Below are 22,839 nucleotides of genomic sequence, written 5' to 3' on the forward strand. Positions count from 1 at the left end.
TCATGCAATTTAGCAATGTGTGCAAAGTGTCAAGAAAATAACTCTCTGATGGGAACAGCAATTATTAAAGAAACACCAATGTAAGATCATACTTGTATCTTCTAATACTTCCAGTGGATTCCCATGGTAAAACATTGACAAATCAATCAACTCTTTGTGAGATGGTAATTTAGCTTTTTCGAAGTTTACAGACATGTCGACTAGTTCCAACATTTTTTCAAAAACTGGCGTGCCATGGCCCACTTCACACACTCAGTATTCCTGATCTAATAAAATGTTCTTTCAGTCATTTCTTTGAATTGTGGATGTGATGCCTTTAAGCACCTTGCACCCACAGAAATGTAGCAACTGGGGAAATAATTCTAATTGGTACATATGTCATTCCATGTGTTCCAAAAAGTAATTATACGCATTATTGCTTTCTCAAGATTTAAACCAAGTTTAATTTCAGGACATTCTAATTATGCAATGGCCATTAAAGACATTTATTTTTCATAACATTTTTTATATTACATTATATTTGGCATAATGTCGCTGAAGATGACACTTTTAACATAGGTAAAGACAAAGTATTTTGGGCTTTATCTAGAGACTTTGAAAATAGTACATTAGCAGCACACAATCAGAACACAAGGAATCAACAGTTTTCAGGGCTCTTGTATTATTTGTCTTCTCAGAAAATATTATAGTAAAACTCAGTGACATTTATTGCCCAAATTATAAATATACGGGGATCAATAATACTAAAAAAGAAAAGAAACTCAAAATAAGTGGAGATGATAAGACTAATTTAATAGAAGCATTTATTCTAATAGTAGTTTTAAGGATGCCAATTTTGTACTGGGTACATTGATAAAGTGCACTACTAAAACAATTTGTTATATTACATTGTATCCATTGATATCTATCATGTTGCATTTATATTAGAACATAGAACAATATAACACAGTTCAGGCCCTTCGGCCCTTGATGTGGTGCTGACCCACATATCCCTTCCTAAAACAAAGTACTAACCCTTACAACTCTATAATCCAGGTTGGTAGGATAGTTAAGAAGGCCTATGGGATGCTGGGCTTCATTAATAGGGGGATTAAGTTCAGGACGAGAGAGGTCATGCTGCAACTCTAAAAATCTCTGGTGAGACCATACTGGTGTTCAGTTCTGGTCACCTCATTATAGGAAGGACGTGGAAGCAATGAAGAGGGTGCAGAGGAGATTTACAAGGATGTTGCCTGGATTGGAAAACGAGTCTTATGAGCCAAGGTTAGCAGAGCTTAATTTAAATTTATTATATCCCTTTCTTTATTATGGCTATGCTTTGGAATACATTTATATGTTTGCAGGATTTTTTCCAATTTTTTTTCATGGACCATTTCATAATTGTACTGTAAAAAATTACTGTTACTGAAATAAAAATATTTTAAAAAGAAAAGCAGAGCCAGGACTTTTCACTTTGGCATGTAGAAGGATGAGAGGAGACTTGATAGAGGTCTACAAGATTGTGGGAGGCATAGATAGTATGGACAGCCAGCACCTGTTACCCTGGGCAGGATCAGCAAACACCAGAGGACACATGTACAAAATTAAGGGAGGGAAGTTTAGAGCCGACAACAGGGGTAAATTTGTTTTAAACACAGAGTTGTGGGTACCTGGAATGCTTTGCCGGGATGGTGGTGGAAGCTGAAACATTGGGGGCATTTAAGAGATTCTTAGACAGATACATGGATGAAAGAAAAATAGAGGGTTATAGGGTCGGAAGGGTTAGTACTTTGTTTTAGGAAGGGATATATGGGTCGGCATCACAGCAAGGGCCGAAAGGGCCTGTACTGTTCAGTATTGTTCTATGTTCGAATATAAATAAATGCAACATGATAGAAATCAATGGATACAATCTAACTAATATAATAACAAATTGTACTCTTAATAGTGTACAACTAATCTCCAGCTCCGTACAGGCTTTAAACAGGCCGTTAAAGGAGCCAACGGTGGTTTGTTTTAAAATCCTGCGACTGCGGGGTCTGGACCTGAGATGGCACTGCCTATGATTGGCAGTGGCCACAAGGGGTTGCAGACTCCAGGGAAGGAGAGATATGGGGCAGGGCACCAAAAAATAGGGAGATTAACCCTGTTTGAGAAGGAGAAGCAGAGGAGATGACCCAAGGGATGGTGATCATGGTGACGGACCAGAAAGGAGCTTTGAAACTGAAGAACACATAGGCGGCAGGCAGTTGGTGACTTGATGCAAGAAACACATCCAAGCTGCAGGTAACTGCAGTCAAGGGAGTCACACCAGGCTGTGGACTGCTGGAGACTGGCTGAAGGGATACATCAGGTATAAAATAGGGTGCTGAGGGCTTCCTGATCATGTCAGAAGTTTGGATCTGGAGCTTGAAAGGCCAATAGTTTGGACTGGAGGCTGAGTGGCTGTCGGAGCACTGAAGGTGAATCCATGAACACTCAGGAGCTGTTTTCACACCGCAGGTGAGCGGTGACCCTACTTTGTCCCCGTGAAATTCCCAGGAATTCAGGACCACGGTCCAAATTCCTGGGAATTTGCCCTCCCCAGCAATTTAGGGGAGTCCCGCCCCTAACCAAAGACATGTTACACAAGTTCATCTGTCAGTCACTCAACCCTCTCCCTCCCTGCTTCACCCGTCACCTGCCGCCTCCCACCACCCTGAACCTCCTCCTGCATTTTGGCACATCACAACTGCGGCACAATGCGGGATAAATGGCCAACTTCATTCCCCATAATCCCTCACACAGCTGGATTCCAGCTGTGAAGGATTATGTTAATGAGGATGTCCATTCATCCCACATTGTGTTACTGTTGCGATGTGCCAAAGCAGCCCACTGTCATCAGGAGGTAGGCACCTTTTCATATTTATCGTCTTTGTGATGCAGCAAGCAAGCGCTGACATCATAAGGCTTCCCAGCTCGGCCATTTGTCTTTTCACACCACAGGGAGAGGGTGGTGCAGGAAAATTTCCCGGGGCTGCAGATCCTACCTACAAAGTAGGGGCTGTGGATCTGTTTAAAATTCCCAGGCTGACCTTTCACACCACGGGTTCATGGGAGGGTTCCTGGAAAAATTTCCGGCGAATCTCAATTTCATGATGTGGTGCGAAAAGGTCTAGTGACTCTAGGGGAGGGGGGGGGGTCTCTCTTTTGTTCCTCTTTCTCTGTCTTTAAGGGGCATCGAACAATTTCTGCTGATGGCAAATCTTTGTCCACTTTATACAGTGGACTAAAGGAAATTTCATGTAATATCACATTTTCAATTTTATTACATGACAATAAAAGAATCTTGATTGATCAAAGGTGGGAATGAAATCCTCCACGATGCTCAAATTTGAAGAGATAAGCAAACTGAAAAAGAGGTCATCCTGAAAACATGGTATAAATCAAGTAACTAGAGTGCGCTGGGTGGGTCACGTCTCCAGAATGGAGGACCATCGCCTTCCCAAGATCGTGTTATATGGCGAGCTCTCCACTGGCCACCGTGACAGAGGTGCACCAAAGAAAAGGTACAAGGACTGCCTAAAGAAATCTCTTGGTGCCTGCCACATTGACCACCGCCAGTGGGCTGATATCGCCTCAAACCGTGCATCTTGGCGCCTCACAGTTTGGTGGGCAGCAACCTCCTTTGAAGAAGACCGCAGAGCCCACCTCACTGACAAAAGGCAAAGGAGGAAAAGCCCAACACCCAACCCCAACCAACCAATTTTCCCCTGCAACCGCTGCAACCGTGTCTGCCTGTCCCGCATCGGACTTGTCAGCCACAAACGAGCCTGCAGCTGACGTGGACATTTACCCCCTCCATAAATCTTCGTCCGCGAAGCCAAGCCAAAGAGAAGGAGAGTGCTTGCAATGAGTGTAAATGGATAATAATGGAAGCTTTAATTCACCTGTGGACTGTTCAAACCAAATTAGTGGTACAAATGTAGAGAATGAATTGATGATGAGGATAAGAGATGATTTTCTGGATAAACATTTTTTTCTCCATTTAGCCTGCTGTACTCAATAGATTTTTGGGGGATCTTCTTGCAGCAAACCATTACAAATCACAGAGCGAAAAAAACACAGAATTAAACAACCCCATTTTGGAAAAAGTAACTCTAGCAAGTTACTTTATCGGACCTTGCAAATACACAGTGTAATTTAACTATTGTTTTAAATTTAAAGATACAGCACAGTAAAAAGGTCTTTCCAGCCCATGAGCTGGTTTCCCAAATACACCCACATGACCAATGAACTTACTAACCCTGTATGTCTTTGGAACATGGGAGGAAACTAGAGCATCCAGAGGAAGCCCATCTGGACTCTGGGAGAATGTACAAACTCCTGACAGACACTGCCGGATCGGATCCGAGTCGTAGATGCTTTAATTCCATTACACTAACCATGCCACTCTACAGTAACCAGTGCCGTTCTTTGACACAGCACAATTGATTTTATTTTAATTTTATTTTGTTTCTGAAATAACCCATGACTCTCTTTGTGAATCCTTTCTTTGCACTCAGTATCATGCAAATGACAAGAAAGAAGAAGAAAATCATTTTTCTGAAACAATAGGTGAAAAGAAAAGCAATGAACACAAACCATTTACTGTAAATAGGCTGGAGGAAATATTCTGCTGAGTTTTATGCAAGGTGTCCACTGTCTGTTGAATCCAGATAACTGTTCTGCAATAAAGTTATCATGAATCACAAGATCCATTAAAATCAAGGCACACTGGCTCACACCAGTGAAGAAATTATGTGCTTCTTTTTGGTACTTTCAGAATGTGGGGAGTATCTTGCTTGCCCAAAGTATACTACTAACATAAAAAAGAGACCAGATAACAGAGATGGTAAATGGATTCAAATTATCGTTTTTTTTCTTTCACAACTGGATTAAAGACATCAATAATGAACATTAATGAAATGAAAAATTGAAAATAATGATCTGTGACGTTTAATGTGATAAATGCCAGGTTACCTTCTTTGGATCCTAAAAGGGTAAATTGATTTTTGTCTTAATGAAACTACTGTGGAAAGCAAAGAAATGTGAAGGAGAATGTATGAAACTCATCACATTCACAGTGACATATGCAAAGAGTGATTAAAAAGATGAGGAACATTGCAAGAAGCTGGATAACAAAAAAGAGGGGAAGACTATCCCATGGAAGGAACAGTCCTGCAGAACCTTGGTCAGAAAATACATGAACACCAATCACAGGAAGGAAATATAAGCACCAATGGAGTTGAGTACAGTTTCATCAGGTTGATGCATAAATTGAGAAGGTTAAATTATGAGAATGAGTTGCATCAATTTCATTTGTATCAAAACGTCAACTGTTTCAGCCTTCAAAATGTTTTAAGAATTCCATAGGGTTTGCAGAAAAAAGATTTTCAGTGACAAGAGACATTATCTTAAATTCTCAGCTGGGTTGATGTAATAGATCACCATAAGATTTGTTTGAAGCGCAAGAGAGTCAATCTTGATATCTAAGCCGTCTCCCTCTCACCACCTATAGATTAGTAGGACATTTTCACATTGATGTTTTGAGAAGCCCGCCACAAGTAAATTGGCTACCACATTTCCTACGTTACAGCAATGAACATATTTTAAAATTGCCAAGCCTATAGCATTTCCTGTGAAAATAAACTGACTTCCAGTTGTTCATGCTGCATATTCCACTCCTCCATGTTGCAACATTTGTGAGGTCATGTTAACTGCTCACAGTTGTATTTTATCCCAAACAAACTTTCAGTGGAAGATTTCTATCTTATTAGAAAGTAAACTATAGTCTGATACATTGCTTTTATTTGATAAATTTAGATATGCACCATGTTAACAGGCCCACGAGCCCGTGCCCCGCAAGTACACCAATTAACCTACAATCGCTGCATATTAATAAAATGCTCCTTGCTACAATAAAGTTAATAGTGTAGTTTCCAAAAGTCACCTGATTTTTTAAGAAAAGTTTCTGGTTTTAGTTTATTTGCATTTATAAGTTTCCTCTATTACTTACATATTATAGGTATTGAGCTGAACAATAGCTAATGAAAGCATCATCCTTTTAATCAATATTCCATCCAATTAGCAATAATGAAATCCATTGCTTTGAAAAACGTATACTAAGCAGATTCGACTGAAGTTTAAATCAAGCATGCATGAGCGTATGTGTGATTCAAGTATTCAACTATCAAATGATTGTATTCCCCTTTACATCAATACATGTTTTTCCATCCACACCAAAAATATTTTGACCCTGCAGGACTTTGAAGGGGGAATGAGAAGTAACAAAAAACGATTGACTTGGCTTGAGATAGTTATACAAAATTCAGAGGGCAAGTGAAAGTGGAGACAAGAGAACCAAAGCGAGAACTTGAGAAAAGAATGGTGGCAAATATAAAAGGGAATCTAGAAACATATGAATTATGAAAAAGGATGGAGGAGGAGAGTTGGGGCTGATCAGACACCAAAAGGATTTCACTTAAGAAGACAAAGGAACATCTTTGAGATGTTAAGCATCATCGATCTTCACCAAAGAAGATTGGCCAAGATTTGGCCAAGTTTTTGAATGGCCTAAAGATTGAGAAAGAGTAGTTTTTATAAAAGACTTAAAGTGGATATGTCACCTCATCAAGAGAGCGTGCATCTTTGCTTGCAGCACAAAGCTAGGAAGGAAACTGCAGCGACCAGGATCATAATATTCCAAGCATTTATATCATCAGAGATGACATGTGAGGATTGCAAAACTACACCCATACTACAAAAAGGGCGCAGTGATTAAGATTGGTAAGTTTAACTTCAATGCTCGGAAAAGTTCCAGGAACAACAATTGACATTATCAATCGCTTGGACGTGTGAATTAATGAAAGTCAGTATGGATTTGTTAAAGACAAATTGTGTCTGAATCAGTAAATGAAGTTTCGTGATGAAGTAGCAACATTGATAGATGAAGGAAAGGTGATTGATATGGCACACGGATTTTGAAAATGTACTTAATAATGTCATGAAGGGCATTGACAAAATTGATAATCTGTTCTTCTTGGCAGAAAAGTAAAGAAATTGGAGAAGTTAGAATGAAGGCACAAAGCATAGAACCAAAGTGTCAATGTGACAAAGTGGTACAGAATAATAGTTCTTGGTCAAGAAGGACAAATAATAGACACAAATACACTGCCAAAACAGTTCTATATAGCTTTGATTATCCAATTAAACAGTCTCAGAGCTAGCCAACAATGCTAAGGATATTTCTTTTTTTTAATTTTTTTTCACACACTATGAACCATGTTGAACAAAATACACATAAACATTTCCCTGTTGAATATACACAGTGTCATTTTCTCCCCTTTTTCCCCCTCCCTCCTTCACCCCCCCTCCCCACCCACTCAACGTTCAACATATAAGATATGTTAAACCCATTAAACAATGTCATCACACAATGAAAATAAACAAGAAAATTGTGTCATCTACTTTTACACACTGTTAAACCCATTAAACAATGTCATCACACAATGAAAATAAACAAGAAAATTGTGTCATCTACTTTTACACACTGGGTCAGTTCATTTCGCCTTCTTCTCATTCTATCATTTTAGGGGGTGGAGGTCCGTGGTAGGCCCTCTCTGTTGTGTTCCATATACAGTTCCCAAATTTCTTCAAATACTGTGATGTTATTTCTTAAATTATATGCTTTTTTTTCCAATGGAATACATTTATCATTTCTATGTACCATTGCTGTATTCTCAGGCTATCTTCTGATTTCCAGGTTGACATTATACATTTTTTTGCTACAGCTAAGGCTATCATAATAAATCTTTTTTGTGCTCCATCCAAATTGAGGCCAAGTTCTTTACTTCTTAGAAGAAAGATCTCTGGATTTTTTGGTATGTTGCTTTTTGTGATTTTATTTAATACCTGATTTAGATCTTCCCAAAACTTTTCCACTTTCTCACATGCCCAAATTGCATGTACTGTTGTTCCCGTTTCCTTCTTACAGCGAAAACATCTATCTGATACTGTTGGGTCCCATTTATTTAACTTTTGAGGCGTGGTGTATAGCCTGTGTAACCAATTATATTGTATCATGCGTAACCTCGTATTTATTGTATTTCTCATAGTTTTGGAGCATAGCTTTTCCCATGTTTCATTCTTTATCTTTATGTTTAGATCTCGTTCCCACTTTTGTTTGGGTTTACAGCTTATTTCAACGTTCTCTTTCTCTTGCACTTTGATGTACATGTTTGTTATAAATCTTTTAATTATCAGTGTGTCTGTAATCACATATTCAGCCTGCTTCCAAATTTGTCCTTCAAGTAGGTTTTCAGTTGGTGGTATGCAAACATTGTACCGTGAGTTATACCATATTTGTACTTCATTTGTTCAAAAGATAATAATTTATTTCCAGAAAAACAATTTTCTATTCTTTTGATCCCTTTTCTCTCCCATTCTCTAAAGGAAAGGTTATTTATTGTGAAAGGGATTAGTTGATTTTGTGTCAATATTAATTTTGGTAGTTGATAATTTGTTTTTTTCCTTTCTACGTGAATCTTCTTCCAAATGTTGAGCAGATGGTGCACCAGCTTTTCATCCCACTTATATAGTATATGTTCAGGTACCTAATGCTACGGACATTTCTTGAGTCAAAACTTTGGGACAAATTATCCAGGAAGCAGCCATTGTCCACTCAGCAAACTGATCCCAGCTACCCACATCACCTGACCCAACACAAGCAGCCCATTCAGTTGAGCCTCCATTCACAAGAGTCACCCCACATATCAAGGTGACCTCCAATTGACAGCAAAACTTCAAGCAACTTTCCCTGACATTGCCATTCTTATTAACCTTTTTACAATTCACCTTTTCCAATGATCTTTGAAGTGTTTTTGAATATCTCTGACAATGAGAGATTTAAAAGCTGCTACCGTTGACTTATATAATTTGAATGAAAGGGTAAAACTTATTAAAAGATTAAAATATTTGATGCTGAGTATAATTTTATATAATCCATTGTCTCCAATAAAAAATCGTTGATATTTCATTAAAACAATATCCCTGAAAGGCCACATTTTATTTGGGCCCTGACCCCAGACTAGCAGAAACAAGTGTGTATCTACCATCTCAATTGCTTGAAAAGTCCAGGATATGCAATTGTAATTTCTCTGACCTTGTCTCATAATGTAATCCTTGGATTTCAGGAAGTATTTTTGTAACTCCTTGTTGCATTTGCTTCAGTGTCAATATGTCAAGGTATGATGGCCCAAAACATTCACTGTATTCCAAGTGTGTCTAACCATGGCAATCTACAACTATTATGCAAATTCTGGAGCAACTCAGAAGGTCAGCAGAATCCATGGGGAAAAAGGGGTCAGTTAACATGTCGGGTCTGGACCCTTTATTGAGACAAGAGGAAAGGGAGTGATTATGTCTGTAAAATTGCTTTTATTATTTTCTATGTCATCTCTTCACAAGATCCTAAAGAAACCAGAGTTCCTTGCAGTTTTCAGGGGTTCTGGTTTGTCAGCAACTTAACCTAAATTAAAATTGAATATGTACCAGGTGAAGTTTGTTCAATTTGCTTTCGCAATAGCCAGAAAAAAAATTGCTATAACTTGGACGTCTGATTTTGATTTGGGAATGGAAAGATAGCATGCAGAAGTGCAGAGTTGTATTCCACTTGAGAAAATTAATCATTTAAGAGATAAATATCAAATTTTGGAAAATATGTAGCCCAAGGTTGGTTGTGTACATGGATGTGAGGGGTTGGAGGGTTATGGGCGGAGAGCAGGAGGGGGAAGCTAGTGGAGTTGTTCAAGTGAACCATCGTGGACTTGAAGGGCTGACATGGCCTGTTTCCACTCCGTAAACAGTTATATGGTTATAGTTAGTTATATATTTACAAACCGTGGGTATGAAACTCCCTTTCTCCTAAAGTAAGTATCCATATATTATGTCTTATAGTAAGGAATACTCTCTTGTCCCATATTTTTCTATCTTTCTTTTACTTGTTTTTGTCGAGGGTTGGGGGGGGTGTTAAATTGAGGGCTTTTTTTATTATATACATCACATGGATTTGTAATATTGTAGAATAAGTACATTTTTTTGTTGTTTTAAAATTTATAAATATATATTTTTTTCAAACACACAACTAATCTGCTACTTCTATCTTTTTCAAATCCAAATTGATCATCTGGAACTAGCAGCACAGTTAGCACGAGGCTATTACAGTCCCAGAGACCCAAATTCCGATCCAGTGCTGTCTGTAAAGAGTTTGTCAGTTCTCCCCATCACCTATGTTGGTTTTCCCAAGTGCTCCGGTTTCCTCCTACCCTCCAAAACATGTGGGGTTGCAAGTTAATTGGATGTCATTGGACGGCACAGGTTTCAAGGAGAAACTCCCTTTAGGAGAAAGGGAGTTTCATACCCACGGTTTGTAAATATATAACTAACTATAACCATATAACTGTTTACGGCGTGGAAACAGTTGTAAATAAAAACTTAAAATAAAAATTTGTCAACTCCATCATTAATTTGCTACAATTTTGCCAGTTCACTTAATTGGACAGCATCTTTGTATAATGAATGGTTTCCACCTACTCTGACATTTGAAAGTTGAATGTATATCTATGTAAATTGTTCAGAAATAGTGAACAATTGCAGTTCTAGCACAAATCTTTCTGGGGCATCACAATCATACAATTTGTACTCTTCCTCTACGGTCTCCAGGTCAATCATTTGTTTATAGTTTCATGAACTTCATCATCAGTTGATGGTCTCTTAAATCAGATGTTTTGCAGTATTCCATATATTTAAAAAACAATCAGTTAAGTTCACAAGCATAATTAATGTCATCCACTGTGGATCAGCTGATTTTTTAAAAAGTGCAAGTAAGCTTCACTTCCACAATTTATTCAAATAAATCTTAAGCCAACCAGTCAACAATTTCCTGCTTGAGACAGCCAACATCCTATCACCATTTCTGCCATATAAATAATAAGATAAATAAACATGTCTGTCATTTTCTTAATTTCTTTTCAAATTTTACTGTTAGTTTAAAGTGCTCCTGACTACAGATTTTTTTCTAACAAATTTACAAAAATTCTGCTTTTTGATTTCAATAATCCTTTTAATACTTTTGCAAATCCTTTTTTTTTAAAAAAAAAATCAGCATTTACACTTCTTATTTCTCCTCCTCACCAGGATTATTATAAATTTTCGCTTTGTGACTTTTCTTCAAGTCTTAGATTGGCCCTAATCTCATTTTGTTAAGCAATTTAAACATATCCATCGAGGCAGAAACTTGTTTGACTTCAGACCAAAGATCTGTCAACAGTTCTAAAATGTTCAGGATGTCCAGCAGTCATGAAAACTAACACATGAATACAGGTGGCAGAGAATGTGTAATGTGACAACTTTATAAATCACTGCTTTGGCCAGCCACACTAGAGTTTTGTGTGCCATTCTGGATGTCACATTGTAGAAAGGATGTGATTACACTGGGGAGGAAAGCAAATTTGATCCAATAAATAGTCGCTTGAAGGCTAAGTGAGACAATTGTTAGTGACGCATTTCCAATACAAATCCAGATGTACACGAATCCTTTATTTAACATGTAAACTTGAAATGACCTTCTTCAATATTCAATGAAATGACTATTAATAACAGCTGCATTAAAGCTCCGTGACTACAGTGTAACCTTAATGCTAACAGTCAACTAAAGTTATGAGCGTTTCACTCACCCTTCCCTGTGTCGCCATGTTTTTAATACATTAAATAAACTCCCGATTTGCATCATACATTTCCGCGCATGCTCCAGCCGGCACTCCAACGCCCCAATGTACCGCGCATGCTCCTGGAACCACACATACGCACAACAAATGATGTCTATGTTGATGCCCAAATGAGGAACTTCATATCAGCCTTCAACTCAGTGCTAATGAGGTCCTCTCACAGTCTCAGGATTGAATCCAGCTGAATTTAGGTTAAGTTGTTAGGCCGCAGAAAGCCTATCAAACTGGGGGTGCATCAGACGCCCGCGGGGAACCAACAGGACGCCAAACTAACAAGGTAAGTAAACAAATTACATGATTTTTTGGCTCCTACAGAAAGGATGCAGAGGAGATTCACAAGGACATTGCCTGGATTAGAGCAATTAAATAACAAAGGGTTTGTTTTCCCCTGAAGAGATGAAACTAAGGGACAACCTGATGAATAAAATTATGAAAATAAGACATAGGATAGACAGTAAAAGTCTTTTTCTCATGGTAACCGTAACTGGGTCAGAAGTGCCAAGCTTCAAGATGAGAGGTAGGAGGTTTAGATGAAGGTGAATGAGGAATTTTTCACACCTTTTTTTCACACAGGGTGCCTGGAGTCTGAAATAAGCTGCCTGAAGATGTAGTTGAAGCAGGAATGCCTCCTGATAGTTAAAAAGAATCTTACCAAGCAAAGGCGGCCACGAATCCAAGGTAGGTTAATTGGATCAGTACAGATAGACTCAATAGGCCCTTTCAAACTGTCATGTAAAATGGAGTTAACCAGGAAATTTGCATGGTTAGTGACCCAGCTACATGGCAATTTGAAAGGGTTCAACTGGGTCAGAACCCAACTGGGTCCCTGACCTACCTCAGAAGTGGTCAAGGTACGTAGTAAAACTTACTCAGGCATCCTGCCCCGGTGGTTGTAAAGGGAAATGGTTGACCTGGTTACTCTGGTGGCATCACAACTTACGGGGATGGGAGAGAGGGAACCACGGCCAGGGGTAGAGTGGAGGGGGGGGGGGCCACAAATGTGTCGCTGCTGCAAATGTCGCTCTGGTTCATGGTGATGGCTCAATGTGGGAGTGCAGGAGCAATGGCCGTCTTCCATACCCATAATCCCCGTGCCGCTGGAACTGCTCTGGCGCATCTGGGTTCCAGGAGAACTACCTGGGTGCTACAATTTGAAAGCACCTAATGGGTGGCATTGACGTGGTGAGCTAAAGGTCCGTTTCAGTGCTGTACAACTCTGAGTTTTTCACCTCTTCTTTCTTTCTTACTCGATCATTGTTTGACACAGCAGTACAATGTTCATCAGTGAATAAAAAATGGTTTGAAATTTTATCATTTAAAATTTACATCATGCCATTTTTTCCCCAAATAACCTTCCTTTTCATTTTTCTCTCCCGTCGATCAAAACCCATATTTAAATCAGTGTAAAAAAAATTGAATGAATTTGAGAGCTCTGGGGAGTAATTTTTAAGTGTTTCAGGTTGTCAATTAGGTACCTTATTTTAGAAGCAGAAATGCATCCAGAGAAGATACTTCATCAAATCTGAAAGATTTACATTTTACAACAATCCTAACTCAAGTTAAGACAGTGAAAGAGTGGCAGGAGAATTTATATTCTTCTCTTCATGCCCAACTTCATTATATATTTACTTGAAAATATTGTTTCAGATCTAATAGTAATTAGAGATTTAAGACAAATTGCTATTTATCTACTACTTACCCTGGTGAGATGAATAACCCCTTGGGATGTGACAGAGCAGCCCATAAAACCCACATATTGCAGCAGAGGACAATGTTCTGCAAACATTTTCACCGATTTATCTGTCACCTGCAGTAAGGACGGAAAAGGAAACAAATTAGCCTGACATTTATCCAGCATCTAGCCAATACATTCATCAGCAGGAAAAAAAAAGTTTCAACCAACCTAAAAGTACAAGTTAATCTGAAATAAAAATTTGCTTAAAGGGCATTATACGAAGTTCAATTTTTTTTAAAAAACAACAGCTCAAAATGCCTCCATTGCCCGTGCTTTGCAAAGCTTTTATTTTGGAAAAAGCACAAATGACATTAAAAACACAATATTCACATTAAGTAATTTACATAGGACCCATGAGAAAACAGCAAAAAAAAAACTGCAAGTAAAAAGAAATAATAAAGAATTCTAAATATTAAAATGATTTGAATGTATAAAAAAGTTGGAGTATTCACAATGATACAGTTCGCGACGTAGCACAAACTGCTTTTGCCCATTTCATGACTCTATACTACAAACAACTGCAAAAAGAACAAGCAGCTCACGGCATTCCCCACTGTCACAAGAAATCACGATGAAATGCTATTCTATCTGATTATTGCTGCTCAGCTGGATTCAATCCTGAGACTGTGAGAGGACCTCATTAGCACTGAGCTGAAGGCTGATATGAAGTTCCTCATTTGGGCATCAACATTGATATCATGGGTCGAAGGGTTCATTCTTTCCTCTTATCTTTATATTATTTTTTTATTTCTTGGCAATTAAATACATTTTCAAATAAATGTACAGTAGAATTCTGATAATCCGAAATGGTTAAGACAGGGCCTATGTCGGATAAACGTTTTTTCAGAGAACTGGTCATTTTTTAAAAAAAAACAAGCCAGAAGCAACAGCACTTGTATCAATGTTGAAACAACAACACCAACAACAAGGGAAGGCTTTTTTAGCATTAAAATAATGTTTAATTCTCACCAAATAAATGCTGCCTGCAAAGCTGCTGCCGATCACTGAGACCTCCCAACTACCACTGCCAGTCCCCGACACGTCCCCGCCGCTGCCGCTGATCCCCAGGGAGGCTTCCCAGGCCAGTGGATCACTCACTGGTAAGTCAGCAGGCTCCCATCTCCCAGTCACTGGAGTTTCCGAAGCCTGAATCCTGACTCCAAAGCTTCCCCTAGGTCTGCCGCACATGCACACCGGGGAGTCTGGGTACGCCAAGGGGAGGGTTCAGAATCAGCGTCAGGAGCTCCAGTGTACCTAGGAGGGAGGGAAGGGGATAGGAAGGGAGAGAACACCACTAAGCCCGAGGTCACGCTCCTGCCCAAGAGGCCACTCTCCTTGATGGCACCAGGTCAAGGGATTCTTACGGCCGCTTGTGGCTGGGAGACAGTGGTGCGCAGTTTGAGAGGGAGAGTTGGAGAGAAAAGTCAATTGGGAAAGGTAAAGAAGAAATGGAACAAGTGAGGGGAGGGAGTTGCCTGAAACTTGGACAATCGCCATTCTAATTTCATGTCGAGTGAATTTTTTTTCAACCTGTGAAGTCAATTCAGATCCGGAAAAAAATTTCAGATAAATGAGGATTTCTGATTTGTTTTGGATATCCTCATTTATTCAAAAAACTTTTTAAAAATTCAGATAAATGAGGATTTCAGAGAATTTGATTTTGGATAATCGGAGTTGTACTGTACAATTGCTTAATAATTATTTTTAATTATGTGAACCAATTTAAAGTGTTTTAGATTACTGGCCATGGCACACAGTCTCCAGCTCAGGGCCCCACCTCTACTGCGATAATAGATGTCAAATGAAGCAGTTAGATTTGTGCAAGGGATTCAAGTGGGAAGCAAGGGCTTTATTGAGCAAGGTCTGGATCAATATGCCACAGAGAGTTTGAAGCTTCAACTGCTGGAGTATATTCCTTAAGTTAAAAATAATTCCCATTGGCCCAGATAGACATCTACGCAGTGAACTTCAATGACCTCCTTAATTCTTCTAAAAATTTTGCAACTTGCCTCCAGCAAAACCCTTGGGTGCTCATTTGAACTTGTAGGGGATGGACACATATCAAATCAGGCAATCTAAACTATGGATACAATTTGCACAGGCACCTGTGTTCATTGCAAAATCTGAACACACACACTTGTATTTGATCTAATATTCATAAACCCGATTAGTATACATAACCCTGTAGTCAGTCTCAGAGGAAGACTTTCATTTTGCAATCTTTGTCTCATGAGCAGAATATTTTGTGAATGACATGGATGAACACACTTAATAAAACAGTAGTAAATAATGGAAGTCTTTTTGAATAAACAATCCTATGTCCCTATAATACTTAAGTAACTTGAGCTGAATACATATCATCACATCCTGTAAACAAATCACAGTCAAATAATGAAATGTTATTATTCATAGCTGGAGAATGGCAATCTATTGTGCAGAATTAAAAAGTGCTGTCATAAGAATGAAAACAAAAAGCTTTCATCAATATTTGTTGTTATTCTGCAGATTATGCAAATTGCAGAATGGGAACACTAATTAAGCCAGCCCATGTTGAAACACTGGCATGCACGGACAGATACAAAATAGCAATCTTTATTTTGTTTAATATATGCTTAATCAGACAACATGGTCAAATAATCTGAGCCACATTAATGTTGTGACAGAATTGTGTTATTAATCTTTAGTTATAGATATTTATAGTAAAGTTATTTTGTGGGTTTGGAAGCAGGGAAAGACAAAGACACATAAGACACCACAGACCCTCAGAAGCCATTTTGCAAGTCAAAATGTCTATTGGTTCATTGTTGGTTGAAGCTGTGTAAACAGCCATAAAACCTGAAGTGATTCTTCATTGAAATGTTGAAAACAATAGTATTTTGCTAAGGGGAAGTGTGTGTGTACTCAGCCATTCTGCTGGTTGAGCTGGGCAGAGAGCCCAAAAGCTTTTGCTCGTAAAACTTTTGGAAGAGAGGAACTTCAAACACTCAGAGAGAGACCCTTAGTCAAACAAGCAGGCTTTGTTTGAGAATTTGTATAAACAAGCAAGAGGCCATCTTCCATGATTTATGCTTTTGGAGAAATGAAACAAAATCAGCATTGAGGTCATGTCAAAGACATTTGAAAATCTGCATTTTAATATTGCACCAAGATTCATCTAGGGTCAGAAAGATACGGTTCGTGTTGTATTCTCTTTGTCAAGGGAGGAACACAGAATTGCAGTGGCTTCGGAACTGACAGCCACTTTGCTGCTTCTCTTGGTCAAGGAAAAGAGCAGTGCTGCGGTGGCATTTTAAATAGCAGGTAATGGGACTGATCCAATTCTGGGTAAAAGAAAGCAAGATCATTCTTGTTTCTGGATCTTAACCATTGTGATGGTTACTTTGTCAGACTCATAACTGAGTTTGTGAAATCATAGTGGAAGAAAACACAAGATTCTGTCACCACCATGCAAGAGAGGTAAATCATTCGTATGAAGAAACGATTCTCTGATAACAATTCTACAAGAATTTTGTGAGTTTTAAGAAGTCTGAAGCCTCACACCTACTCCATAGTTACTTTTGAGCAACCATTTAAAGAATCTGAGTTTCAACACAAAACTGACAACTTTAAAAATTGATTTTTTGACAATTGTGCCTAAACTATCATTGTTTTTGGTCCTGCGCACGCACGCACGCACGCACGCACGCACGCACGCACGCACGCACGCACGCACGCACGCACGCACGCACGCACGCACGCACGCACGCACGCACGCACGCACGCACGCACGCACGCACGCACGCACGCACGCACGCACGCACGCACGCACGCACGCACGCACGCACGCACGCACGCACACTCACACACACTCACATACACACTCACTCACGCACACACACTCACTCACGCACACACACTCACTCACGCACACACACACTCACTCACACTCACACACACACTCACTCACACACACTCACGCACACACACTCACGCACACACACTCACGCACACACACTCACGCACACACACTCACGCACACACACTCACGCACACACACTCACGCACACACACTCACGCACACACACTCACACTCACACACACACTCACTCACACACACTCACTCATGCACACACACACTCACTCACACACACTCACACACTCACACACACTCACTCACACACACTCACTCACACACACTCACTCACACACACTCACTCACACACTCACACACACACTCACACACACACTCACTCACTCACACTCACTCACTCACTCACACACTCATTCACACACACACTCACACACTCACTCACACACACTCACTCACACACACTCACTCACACACACTCACACACACACTCACACACACACATACACACACGCATGCACACACACACACATACACACTCACTCACACACACATACTCACTCACGCACACACACTCACGCACACACACTCACTCACTCACGCACACACGCACACTCACTCACACACACACACTCAAACACATTCACTCACACACACACTCACTCACTCACGCACACACACACACTCACACACACACACTCACTCACTCACACACACACACACACTCACTCACACACACTCACTCACTCACTCACACACACACACACACTCACTCACACACACACACACACACACACACATGCGCATAATGGGGTTTTAGAGTTATGTAAGAAGTGTTATATTATTAATAGTTAAAATAAAAATTATTGTTTTGAAGATTCCATCGTATTGGTGAATTTGATTTGCTGCTGGTCTAGGTATGTAGCAAAGTCAACAACTAGAATTTCAGACGAAGATTCAAAAGATGTTACTAAGGCAAGCAAAGGAACATAGTTCTAGCATCATCATGGAGAAAAGTGAGGTAAAAATGTAGACAGGCTTAAGGAGAAGATTCCAGAACTTGAAGCCTAAATACAATGGGGCAATTAATACATGGGAATGGACAGGTCATCAGAGTGCAGAGATCTCAAAGGCATGCAGAAAGTTACAAAGATTATGGGCAGCAAGGCTTTGGGAGGGCTCAGAAAATAAACAAGGCACTCCTGGATTAAGCATTAATGCACATCAGGCACAGGAATGATGGGTCAATGAGAATTCATGGAAGGCCTCAGTCAGAATCTTTCACTGCTTCTTTCTCCAAAGATGTTGCCTGACCAGCTGAAAATCCACAGCATTTGCTGCTTGTGTTTAAACCTTCCATTATCTGCAATATTCTGCCTTTGGAAATTTGGCACGGCTTTAAATAAAAAATTGGTGATTTTGATTTATGTTCCTAAACGACAGAACTCCAAATCTGATTAAAGAGCTATCCAACCTAATTAACATCATCCTCAAAATATCAGTGACATCTGATAGGGAGTTAACCAATCAAGTGTTTTGTGAATATTTACTGTTATTGACCAGAAGACAAACTGAATTATTGATTTATAGATTAAGTGCTTCAAAAGGCAAGAAATACAAGTCATCTTATTGCTATTCACCATCATTATTTATTGCTGTCTATTAATTTAATGCTGAGCTCACAAAATGCTCAGTTCTCGTGACAATATCCGGTGTTGGTATTTGAGGACTTGCATATTCCAACGGCAGATTTGAGTCTACATCTTTTATTTAGAAAATGATTTCGCTGAGCCTGCTTTTTGGATCCAAAAAAAAAGGGGTGGGACAGGTGGCAAGGCGGTTAGCGCAACGCCTTTACTGAACCAGCGATCGGGACCAGACCTGGGTTTGAAACCCACACTGTCTGTGAGGAGTATGTACGTTGTTCACGTGTCTGCATGTGTTTTCTCCAGGGTCTCCTGTTTCCTCCCATCCTTCAAAAAAATACCAGGGTGTAGGTTAATGTGGTTTAATTTGGGCAGCACGAACTCATAGGGCTGAATTGGCCTGCTAGAGCGCTGTATGCGTAATTTTAAAATAAAAATTCCTTCAACTACATTGAACTTGGTGTGGAAGAAACGATACTTTGCTTACAGAAGAGGAAAACTGTCAATATTCACAAGTAATGACAAATCGTGTTAAGGTTTGACAGTAGTTTATTCTACCAATCTTACAACTATTGCTGGGAAATGATGAGAAAGCTGCAGAGTAAATATTTCACATGCTATTTCTGCCCTTTAATTGGGATGAGGTTATTTCATTCCTCGAAAACAGTCCTTATCTCAATTTTCCACAATACAAACCCTCATGGTTTTCATATGCGTCAAGAAATGAGAGATGAACAGAAGAGTTTATTTATCCTGTCCCTTCTAAAGGCACCATCCCTTTCTTAACCCTGCCTGCAGAATGAGGCCTTCTGTTCCAGGACATCCGAAATATCATCTCACTTTAATAAACGTGGATTCCCTCCAACTGTCATTGATAAACCCACAGCTAGATCTTCTCTTATTTCTTATACTTCTGCCCTTATCCCACCTCCTTCCAGGCAGAATAAGGAAAGAACCCCTCTCGCTCCCATTTTCCACCCCAACATATTATCCTCTGTCATTTCTGCCAACTTTAGTGCAGTCCCATTACCTGCCAATATCTTCCCTTCTCCATCCCTCTCTGCTTTTCTCAGGAATAAGTCTCTCCAAGACACTCTAGTCCACTGATCCCTCCCCCTTCCACCCCCTGAGGCACTTCCCACTATAACCATAAAATGCGTAAAACTACATCTCTTCCTTCACCTCCATCTAGTATCAAAAACAGACCTTATGGGTGAGGTGGAGATTCGCATACCAGCGGCTAGCGCAATGCTGTTACAGCGCCAGCAATTGGAACCAGGGTTAGAATCACACGCTGTCTGTAAGGAGTATGTACATTCTCCTCGTGTCTGCATGGGTTTTCCATGGGGTCTCCGGTTTTCCCCACCCTTCAAAAGGTAACGGGTGTGTAGTTAAATTGGTTGTAATTGGACGGCAGTCTGATTTCTCGCCTTTGTTTTTGTACAGGGTGATGATGATGGCATCACGAAGGTCCTGAGGCAGTTTTCCTTGGTCCCAGCAAAGCTTGAAAAACTCATGCAGTTTGGCATGCAGAGTTTTGCCGCCAGCCTTCCAGACCTCTGGGGGGGATTCCATCCAAACCTGCTGCTTTGCCACTTTTCAGTTGTTCAATTGCGAGAAATCAGACTGCTCAAACTATAGGGGAATCACGCTGCTCTCCATTGCAGGCAAAATCTTCGCTAGGATTCTCCTAAATAGAATAATACCTAGTGTCGCCGAAAATGTTCTCAAAGAATCACAGTGCGGCTTTCGTGCAAACAGAGGAACTACTGACATGGTCTTTGCCCTCAGACAGCTCCAAGAAAAGTGCAGAGAACAAAACAAAGGACTCTACATCACCTTTGTTGACCTCACCAAAGCCTTCGACACCGTGAGCAGGAAAGGGCTTTGGCAAATACTGGAGCGCCTCGGATGCCCCCCAAAGTTCCTCAACATGGTTATCCAACTGCACGAAAACCAACAAGGTCGGGTCAGATACAGCAATGAGCTTTCTGAACCCTTCTCCATTAACAATGGCGTGAAGCAAGGCTGCGTTCTCGCAGCATGATGCTGAACCAAGCCATGAAAGACCTCAACAATGAAGATGCTGTTTACATCCGGTACCACACGGATGGCAGTCTCTTCACTCTGAGGTGCCTGCAAGCTCACAAGAGCAACTTGTCCGTGAACTACTCTTTGCAGACGATGCCACTTTAGTTGCCCATTCACAGCCAGCTCTTCAGCGCTTGACGTCCTGTTTTGCGGAAACTGCCAAAATGTTTGGCCTGGAAGTCAGCCTGAAGAAAACTGAGGTCCTCCATCAGCCAGCTCCCCACCATGACTACCAGCCCCCCTACATCTCCATCGGCCACACAAAACTCAAAACGGTCAACCAGTTTACCTATCTCGGCTGCACCATTTCATCGGATGCAAGGATCGACAACGAGATAGACAACAGACTCGCCAAGGCAAATAGCGCCTTTGGAAGACTACACAAAAGAGTCTGGAAAAACAACCAACTGAAAAATCTCACAAAGATAAGCGTATACAGAGCCGTTGTCATACCCACACTCCTGTTCGGCTCCGAATCATGGGTCCTCTACCGGTATCACCTACGGCTCCTAGAACGCTTCCACCAGTGTTGTCTCCACTCCATCCTCAACATTCATTGGAGCGACTTCATCCCTAACATCGAAGTACTCGAGATGGCAGAGGCCGACAGCATCGAATCCACACTGTTGAAGATCCAACTGCGCTGGGTAGGTCACGTCTCCAGAATGGAAGACCATCGCCTTCCCAAGATCGTGTTATATGGCGAGATCTCCACTGGCCATCATGTCAGAGGTGCACCAAAGAAGAGGTACAAGGACTGCCTAAAGAAATCTCTTGGTGCCTGCCACATTGACCACTGCCAGTGGGCTGATATCGCCTCAAACCATGCATCTTGGCGCCTCACAGTTCGGCGGGCAGCAACCTCCTTTGAAGAAGACCGCAGAGCCCACCTCACTGACAAAAGACAAAGGAGGAAAAACCCAACACCCAACCCCAACCAACCAATTTTCCCCTGCAACCGCTGCAACCGTGTCTGCCTGACCTGCATCAGACTTGTCAGCCACAAACGAGCCTGCAGCTGACGTGGACATTTACCCCTCCATAAATCTTCGTCCGCGAAGCCAAGCCAAAGAGAATTGGATGGCATGGGTTTGTGGGTCAAAGTGGCCGGTTACTGTGCTGTACATTTAAAACAAAATTTAATTTTAAAAGTTAATTTTTTAAAATTTAATTTAATCTATTGCATTCAGTGTACTCAGTGTGACTTCTTCTACATTGGTGAGACCGATTGGGTGAACATTCTGTGAATCTAAACTTGAGATTTCTTTCTTTCTTTTTGAATCTTTTTATTAAACATATTAATAGTAAATAATCCATGAGGAGAATAGAATACAAAATTGAATAGAATAAACAGAAACATCGATATACTGCAATACATAACACAATGTATATTATAACATATTGAACAATATTGTCCTTTTCTACTCAATTTGGAATATTCAGAAAGATAACTCTTTTTAACTAAAATCCCATTTAACCTACCAAAATAAACATAAAAGAAAAAACAACAACAAAAAAGAAAAAAAGACTGGGCAGCCTAAACTGAGAGTTCACTTCAACAGATCAGTATAAACTATTTATCTGATCCTTGCCAATTAAAAAAATACAGAAATCCAAAACAGTCTGGAAGGTGGAGTCAAAATACAGATAAACTCATACAAAAATAGTTTATAAAAAGACTCCAAGTCTCTTCAAACTTAACTGAGGTATCAAACGTGCAACTACTATTTTTTTCTG

The 22,839-nt window shown here is 40.2% G+C and overlaps 1 protein-coding gene across 9 annotated transcripts in view; it reads right to left on the bottom strand.

The window, feature by feature from the left end:
• The window catches only part of fbxl17 (F-box and leucine-rich repeat protein 17), a 725,386-nt gene that overhangs the window by 519,632 nt on the left and 182,915 nt on the right, over nucleotides 1–22,839 (bottom strand). For all 9 annotated transcript variants that reach the window (XM_069892541.1, XM_069892540.1, XM_069892527.1 and 6 more), the window contains exon 6: nucleotides 13,483–13,590. In XM_069892541.1, coding sequence (XP_069748642.1) covers nucleotides 13,483–13,590 — 108 coding nt within the window. The remainder of the gene's footprint in view (nucleotides 1–13,482; nucleotides 13,591–22,839) is intronic.

The sequence above is a fragment of the Narcine bancroftii genome, chromosome 1 (assembly GCF_036971445.1).
Source record: "Narcine bancroftii isolate sNarBan1 chromosome 1, sNarBan1.hap1, whole genome shotgun sequence".
NCBI lineage: Eukaryota > Metazoa > Chordata > Chondrichthyes > Torpediniformes > Narcinidae > Narcine > Narcine bancroftii.